The sequence below is a fragment of the Rhinolophus hipposideros genome (genome assembly GCF_964194185.1).
Source record: "Rhinolophus hipposideros genome assembly, chromosome: 13".
Taxonomy (NCBI): Eukaryota; Metazoa; Chordata; class Mammalia; order Chiroptera; family Rhinolophidae; genus Rhinolophus; species Rhinolophus hipposideros.
Window position 1 is genome coordinate 61,734,418 of NC_138059.1, and position 8,297 is coordinate 61,742,714.

The 8,297-nt window shown below is 42.9% G+C and overlaps 2 protein-coding genes across 6 annotated transcripts in view; one reads left to right on the top strand and one right to left on the bottom strand.

Annotated features, from left to right (window-relative positions):
- Window positions 1-2,794, top strand: part of TRIM55 (tripartite motif containing 55) — a 42,027-nt gene extending 39,233 nt beyond the window's left edge. For 2 of the 4 annotated variants that reach the window (XM_081071120.1, XM_081071124.1), the window contains one exon: window positions 769-2,188. In XM_081071120.1, the coding sequence (XP_080927246.1) occupies window positions 769-891 (123 nt within the window). In that variant the 3' untranslated portion in view covers window positions 892-2,188. Of the gene's footprint in view, window positions 1-768 lie in introns of all 4 variants that reach the window. The other 2 variants (XM_081071121.1, XM_081071123.1) reach the window with 2 other exon arrangements.
- CRH (corticotropin releasing hormone) lies at window positions 2,784-4,846 on the bottom strand. 2 transcript variants are annotated; one of them, XM_081071126.1, is made up of 3 exons: window positions 4,603-4,745; window positions 3,224-3,832; window positions 3,060-3,101 (listed from the first exon to the last, which is right to left on the bottom strand). In XM_081071126.1, exon 2 carries the CDS (start codon window positions 3,816-3,818, stop codon window positions 3,228-3,230), a length of 591 nt encoding a protein of 196 aa, XP_080927252.1. In that variant the 5' UTR covers window positions 3,819-3,832; window positions 4,603-4,745; the 3' UTR covers window positions 3,060-3,101; window positions 3,224-3,227. The 2 variants fall into 2 exon arrangements, with proteins under 2 accessions (XP_080927251.1, XP_080927252.1); XM_081071125.1 differs by having other exon boundaries at window positions 2,784-3,832; window positions 4,603-4,846.
- Window positions 4,847-8,297: the final 3,451 nt, after the last annotated feature.

Sequence of the window (8,297 nt, forward strand, 5' to 3'; positions counted from 1 at the left end):
GAGTTGGAGTTTCTCCATCAAACTGCATTTCAATAAGATTTTATGATGGTCTTTCATTCCATCAAGTTATCATGTTTTCAACTCAAAACAACATAGATTTCACTTATGAGATCAGATTGATAGATTACTTCAAAATTACAACTTGTATCTGCCGGGTATCTCTAAAAGATAAATACCTTTTATAGAGATAGCTCTATAAAAGAAAGATATCTCTTTAGAAATATTGATGTTATGAGACTTTTATGGCCTAAAAAGAAGATTTGCTGAAAACGAAGCCTGCATTTTTGCAGAAATTATGCTACACACACACACACACACACACACACATTCACATCCTAGTTAGAAATTCTTACTTTAACAGTGGAGAGATTATATGTCCTGTGATATAGTAATAGCATTTAAAATAGGATTTTATTTATTCTGCAGACTTTTCTAAATCCAAATTCCCATTATTTTCAATGCATCTTTCATCTCAGTAAATACTGCACAAGTAGACTTTTTTAAAAAAGTAGACTAGCCTCACTCTTTCTCAAGAACTTCCCTCCACTGCATGTGTTACTGCTGCTCCTCTTTGGATCATGAGTGTGAATTACTTTCATGGCTTTTGACCTTGGCCAAGATAACGAGCTTGCTTCTCATCCCTAATAATAATTATGCCCTATATAATTATTATGATGATGATTGTTTCTCCTCAGTAGAAAAGAGATTGGACCCACTCCCTAAAGGACTAGCCTTTACCTCCTCTGACTCAGATTTTCTCTGTTGCAGATTGGATTTGAGGACCCTCCCCTGCAGGGACAGGCTGCAGCTGCAGGGAGTGGGAATGGAGTTGATTCTGAGCCAGCTCGCCATGTCTTCTCTTTTTCCTGGTTGAACTCCCTGAAAGAATGATGTTCATTCCAACTGCTGCCCCTCTGTCTGCCTGGCTGAGATGCACAGATGAGCAGGGAACCTAGATGAGATTAATATTATGCAGATGAGGAAAGGGACCTCTGGACAGGATTTCTGAAAAAAAAAGCCCTTTAATTCCAGATGACTTATGAAACACATTAAGAAAAAAACAACACTTTGAGAAAATAGTTGCAGAAAGCATTGGAAAAAAAGAAACTTGATTTTAGGCAAAACTCTTGTTGTGTGGGAAACAATATGAATGAAGGATATATAAGCGTGGTACATGCGTGCGTGCGTTAGTAGTAACTGGTGAAGGCAGAAAAAAGTGGGCACTACACTCTTGTCTCTGATAGGCACTGGTTTTGAATATTATATCATAGTAGCTCTTATTCTCTTTCCTTTTTAACAATGCAGATGGTCAGTGAAATTCAGTGTTAATTCAGAAGTGACTGATTTATCATTATATGGACAAAAGGTAAATCATTGACCAAAGGTATGAATTGTTTCACAAAGGTTTCCTCTTTTCCATAATACATATCGCTGGAGGTATATGTAGAAATGTTCTTTGACTCTGGTGACACTTTCATAGTCCAGAAGGTTGAAAGCTTAGGACATTTCTATAATCTTAGTTTTAAATATGCAGATATCCGGCACTTTAATGGAAAAAAGAAAAAGCTTTTCAACAGGAACTGTCTACTTTCTCATGTATCCACTAAGGCACCAATCTGTTAAACGGCAGAACTGCGTGTATTTAAATACACACACAAACACACACACACACACACACAATACCCACACACACATATTTGTGTGTGTGGGTATTGTATGTGTGTATATCTATTTAAATCATGCTTTATTTGTCCCACCATAATGCTTCTTTCAGAATATAAGTATAACTTTACTCTGTATGAACTCTTAAATAAATGCTGTTTTTAACAACTTAGTCTTATAATGATTTATTCAGTGTTTTATAGTCTCTTATTAATCCTTTAGTCAAGTGTATTTAGAGGGTCCCAAGAGATGGAGCATTTTCACACATCCAAATTAATTTTGAAGTATTGAACATTCAATTGAATTTTTTTAAGTTATAACTAAACTACCAAAGGTGAATGCATTGTAAAACGAATTAGATGTGCTGTTTGATTTTAAAAGTGAATATAGTTTATATTTCTAAGGATGAAAGTGATTAGAGTTGGCATAGACATAAATGAGGAGGGTATTTGGGGAGTTTTTCGAGTTAAAATGTTCTTTATAAAAATTTTTTCCCAAGTGTCATCTTATAGCAATAAAATTTCATTGCTTTAAGCGAAGAGGTTATCAAGTTTCTCCTATTAGAAGGAGGCATTGGGAAACAGCTTAGAAAAAATATTCTATGGTAACAAAGTAATAGCTTGATAGTATGTGAGTCTTTCTCATAGAAAAAAATGCAGCATTTTGGCCCTATAGTTTGGAGGCGAGCTCTCCCTCAACCATCTCCTCTTTTCCTTTCCTCTTTCCCCAACGCTCCCCAATTATTTTACATCTTATAGTTTATCAGGGTTACGTGTTATTTTCACTATGAATCGACAGTTCACTTATAGAATCACTAAGTCTTAGAGCTGGAAGCAACTTCCCAAATTACTTAACTCAATCTCAGGGGCGTAATCTAAGGTACAGAGACGAGCCCAAAATGACAGTGGGATCTAAGCCACGGATATGTTTGTATTTGTCGTAGAAAAGAAAATGTAAGTGTTTTGGTGTTTCTTGTGCTGCAGTCAACTTGAAGGAAGCCAGGAGCTGATAATATTTCCCCTCCTAGCATTGAAAAGGATAAATAAACTCATGATTACCTTGGCAGCATTTATTAAAAATATAAATATTGAACATTCTCTTACACAATCAAATGGACCAAGGATTGGAAAGATGTTTTATTCCTGAAACATTTACAAGGCAAGTTGATTCAAAGAGCTTACAGATTTTGTCTCACCCACCAAAAAGAATGACATTCTTTTCTGCTCAGACCACAACAAAGTCGGCTGGGTGACTTATGTCTGCTTCTTGAAAAGGTTTCCTCTTGGGTCTCTATTCTCTGTAAAACACCGTGAAAGACACCTGGAAATGGAAACTAAAAGTAGACAACACAAACAACATTTTGCTGCTGTCACAGCACGTGAGTACAGCTGTGCATGCTGAGTGTAGGCGCCCTTGCTGTACATCTTCTATGTTTCAAGCTATATAAAAATAAACAGATGGTATCAGAGCAACGCTATGGTACAGAATACTGTATTACTTTACTTTTTATTTTATTTTTTTTAATTTTTGTGCTAAATGCAGAATGTGGGGCCAAACGCACTGTCTCATTTGCCAATGATCTCCATCAGTTTCCTGTTGCTGTGGGCTTGCTGCGCTAACTGCTCGGCCCTGGCCATTTCCAAGACTTCCCGGAGGAGGTGGAAGGTGAGATCCAGCGAGATGGGAGGTTCCTCGGATCGCCTCTCCCTCTCGGGTGCCTCCTGGCGGCCACCGAGGGCGCTCTCGGTGCCGCGCTCCGCGGGACCCGCCGAGCTGTCGAGCGGGCGCCGGAGCAGCAACAGCTGCTGCAGCAACGCGCGGAAAAAGTTGGCGGTCGCCTCGTCCGGAGAGAGGCGGCTGCCGCTGCTGCCGGCGAGAGGCAAGGAGGCAGGCGAGAGGGGAGCAGCAGGGCTCTTATTGAGGTTGCCCAGGCGGAGGAAGTATTCCTCCCCCATGCGGAGCAGGACTGGCCGAGCCTGCGGCTGCTGGGGCTGCTGGGGCTGCGGCGGCGGCTGGAAGACATCCAGGGCTTGGGGCAGCTGTGGGGCCTGCCGGGCGCCTGGGACCGGCCCCCGGCCGAGGAGAGCCCTGCATGGCGGGCAGGGCAGGAGAGCCAGCAGCAGGACGCCCGCGGACACGAGCAGCGGCAGTCTCATGTTCGGGGCGCTAGCTGCGGCGCGGAGGTGGGCAGAGGGCGAAGGCGAGAAGGAAAGAGAAAAAGAGTCGGTCAGAGTTTAGCTCAACGGGGAGGTGCGCTTGGCGGGCATCTTCCTACCGGACACCCATGGACGTGGCTCCGGGGCGCATGCAGGCGCTGTCCGCGGTCCTGAAGTTCCCGGACAAGGACTTCAAGAGTGGGCGTGAGGGGGCGCAGGACAAGGGACGCCTGCGGGGCTCCGCGCCAGCGCGCAGCCCCTCCTCGCGAGGCTGGAGGGACCCTTCTCCTTCCGAGACCCCCGAAAGGACGGTCCCTGAATCCCTTTTCTAACTATCCCCAAAACTGACTTCCTGAGCTCTGAAGATCTACAAATTTAAGATCTCAGCCGCTTTACCCCTCCCCCCTAACCCCACCTCTTTCCGGACATTCCAGCGTGTTCCTCCAAATTGAGAACTGCTGATGCCTCCCCTTTACCCATCCCTGGCCCAGCATCCTTCTTTCGGGGGTCAGGATGGATGGGAGGCTCGTCTACCCAGCCAGCGAGGATGGAGAACTGGCAGTGAGGGTAATGATGAGTAGCCGTCTAAGTTTGCTTTTGCCACCTCCCAGCTACTATCGGAATCCTGAGACACAGTCAGCAAACACACACACACACACGCGCACACACACACACGCACGCACGCACACACGCGTGGGGACCGCGGCAGCGGCTCGGCGGCGCGCACCGTGGCAGCTCCGGCGGTGCGAAATTGGACGCGCCTTTCCGTCTAGGCGCTCCCTACCTTCCGAGGCGCTTCTGCAGGTGAGCCGGGCGCTGCCGCCTCTCTGCAGAGGAACGTCTCCCGGGCTGTTTCAGGGATTTTCTTTTCTTCGCCTTTCTGTTCCCACTCTCTTTTTCTTTCCCCCTTCTCCTTCTCTTCAGTCTCTCCACGGACTTGAGCTCCGAGTTTCTCCACACCAGAGACTGGAGTGGGATTTTATAGCGTCGACCCTCTTCAGAAACCACGCAGCATTTGCCTAATAAGCTGACGTTCTCTTGACAGCTCGATTGCGTGCTGCCTCTGCTCCTGCATAAATCATAGGGCCCTGCCAGGGAACCAGGGGCAGAATTTATGCTATCTCAACACTGAATCTCACATCCAATTATATCAACAGATATTTATCGCCTCCTTGGTGACGTCAACCGGCCCTAAAATGGAAGGGCTTCTCATGACTTGTCCATTGACAAAAATTCTTGAATGAGATTTCCCAAGTGTGAAAACATACTGACCTCTTACTATGAAAGGCCAAATTGAGGCTCAGGACAGAGACAGTGAATGGGAGGGGAAGGGAGGTCTAACAGTCCTGTGGGGGAAGCAGCAACCAGCTGTAGGGGGTGACTCTGGCTCTGGCTCTGGATCCTCCTCTCCCCCCCACGCCCCACTTCTTTGCCCAGTTGTCTTGGGCAACACCTCAGTATCTGAAAATATCTCTTTGCTAGAGACAAAATATCCCACCACCTTCCTGCCTAGATAAGAGTGAAGAACAAAGAGACGGAAGCCCAGGGACACTCCGCTTTTAAGCCTCCTTCTGCTTTTTTATCCCAAGAACAGATAAAGGAATTATGAGTGTACAGAGGCAAAACCAACAAGACTCTTGAAATGCAGCTCAAGTTTTTAAAATGATAGCAAGAGCTACTCCTGTGATGAAGGGGTACAAACCAGGGTCAGTCTGCGTTGCAGCAAAGATTTTAAGTTCTTCCAGAACCTCCTCTCTGTGCCTCTTCTCAGAATCTGAAATTAATTGTGGCCTTTTCTATTCCAAAATTACAGAGAGAGAGGACCAGTGAAGGGCATGAATTAAACAATCTTTAGTCTACCCAATGCAAACTCAATGAGAATTTCCTATTTCTTATTGGAAAAAGCTTAAATTCCTTGATAACAGGACTGAATTCATCAGTTGCATGTTTTCATTTATGAATATTGAGCCTGTAAAAAAGTAACCTCATTAATTTTACTTCCAAATACTATTAATATCCATGATAGTATCCATATTAGGGGCACCCAGGTGTGTGCGTGGTGTGTGTGTGAGATTTCTTTTTCCAAATTCAAATGTGCTCCATGGGAGCCTGAAAAATAAATAAATGCTCTCTGGCACTACCACAGAATGGAATGCTTATAACACCACACTCAAATTTTGAATTAAACTGACATTATCATATAGGTGGGAGGCAGTTACCTCTAATTCTGCAATTCAAAATGCAATTTCAAACTCTGTTGTGTATGATTCAATTCAGCTTCTAGATAACCATCAGAGCTGTTTATCAGAAATTTTCTGTTCCTCATTTCTGGTACCTATGCTGTTTCCTTTGTAGCTAATATGACAAATGATATAATACGTATTTCAACTCTTATTTTGGGTCTACACCAATCCACAACTGCTCTTAGAAACAACAGGAAGGTAGAAAAAGAAATACTAGCAGTTTCCAGAGAAGTCATGGCATACTTGGATCATTGACCTGAGAAAACAGAGAAAGAGTCTTCCGGGAAAGATGTGAGTTGCTAATAGAAGATCATGATTATGGGAAGTGGTTGGGCTTTTAGAGGAAAGCTGTGTTTTATGTTGGTAATGGGCATACAGAACCTTAGTTTTTGCTTTTGTGAGCTTTTTTTCCCTTTTAAGTTGAACTGAATCTTTTTTTTTTTTTTTTGGCTTACTTTCCTTTATGAACCGTTCTCTGTCCCCATTGGCAGATATCAGCTTAGATGTCAATCTGGAGGTAGAATTGATTTGGAAGGGGAAGTCCAGGTAAAAGGATACCGAAGGAGAACTAGGAGAAGCATAAGGCCAGAGGTTTCATTGGGGAGGCCTGAGAGCTTCCTCCAGAGATGACCCAACATGTTTTGGCCTTATCCTATTGAGCTACATGGAAGGTGTTGTTTTCGTATAACTCCCACATTGCTGTTGAATCCTTGCTGTGACATTTTCCTAGAGTAGGTAGTTGGTTAGGGACAAAAGGTCTCTGACTAAAGGTGAGCAACACAAGGCCTGTATCCCAGAGGAGCAGGGAATGTGCAGAGCAACCCCTACTCACAGTTTATCCAACGGTTAGATCTCATCAAATCACTGAATGTTCACATGAGAAATGACTTGAAGAGATTATTCGGTTTCAATGAGAACCAGAGAGGTTAAGTGACTTACCTGAAGTCACTCAACTACTAGTTAGTGGTAGTTCTTTTGACTCCCGGCATATATTATTTCCCTATTATAACAACACCCTTTGAACTTCCTTTTCCAGCAGAGACACATGAATAAAATGAAGCAAGAAGATGAATTTCGTTAAAGTGACATATTCACACACCAATCCTGAGGTTCCTTTTCTTAGACTTTACTTATATTGATAAGTCTTATCACATATAAATCTCCTCAGGCACAAGAACACAGAGGTCCTCTGTGCATGCTGATGCCCGGGCACCTGATTTTAGGTCTCTGTGTGCACACACTGCAACTTACCTTTCAGCGAACTCTTGCAATTATAACATGAGGTCTTTAAATGCATTGCCAACTTCAGATGCATGCATTTGATTTTCCACCTAGTTCTCCTTGGAAAATAGAGATCTTTTGATAAATTATAGAGTGATGTGGTTCTCAAAATAAGGATACAAATGTGTGCAGTACAGGAAATACCCGAGTCCATGAAAATCACCACTGACAGATTTGATCTTACATGCAGGAATAACTTCTTGAAAGGAGTCACTGGAGAGCCAATTTAAATAAAACAGGGCACAGTTAAAATTAAAAACACACGGCACAGCAGTCCGATGAATAAAGAAATATCAGCAACAACAGGTAACTGCTGAGCTTATTTCCGTCTTCGGCATATCCTTGCATTTTTTGAGGAGTATCCCAATGGGTGATTCAATGAGCAAAGTTCCCTGCAAACAATATCTCCACGTCTGCTAAGAAACATTTGTTGAAACAAATCTACCATCTCAAATAACAGCCTTTCAAAATGTCTGGGGTGGACAGGTGGTTAGGTACTTGTTTTTAGTGTGCTTCAGATTGGTAATAAACTACTTTCTGCACCGACAGGTAGGGCTAGAGAAAGGATCTCAAACAGCACAAATATCTAACCGCTTCATTGGAAACAGTAACTTCTAGTAATCTCTTCTGATCATCAAAGCCATTCATCCTCCTTATAGAAAATTTGGAAAAATTAGAAAAGTGTAAGGAAGAATACAAAACTCCTTAGATTCCAGAATCTAAAGGTAATCTCAGTTAATAGTTTGTTGTTTCCCTTGAGAATTTTTCCTGAGCTCATGCGTTTTCTGTAATTGAGATAATACTGTGTTCCTAATTGTGAATCTCTACTTAAATAACAAAAACAAAACCCTCTTATTTAAAATGTAAAAGTAATTGGTTGAAAGAATCTTTCCCAGCTTCCTAGATCAGGTTTACGACCTGTGCTCTGTATTCTCCTAGCATCATGAATGTCCTC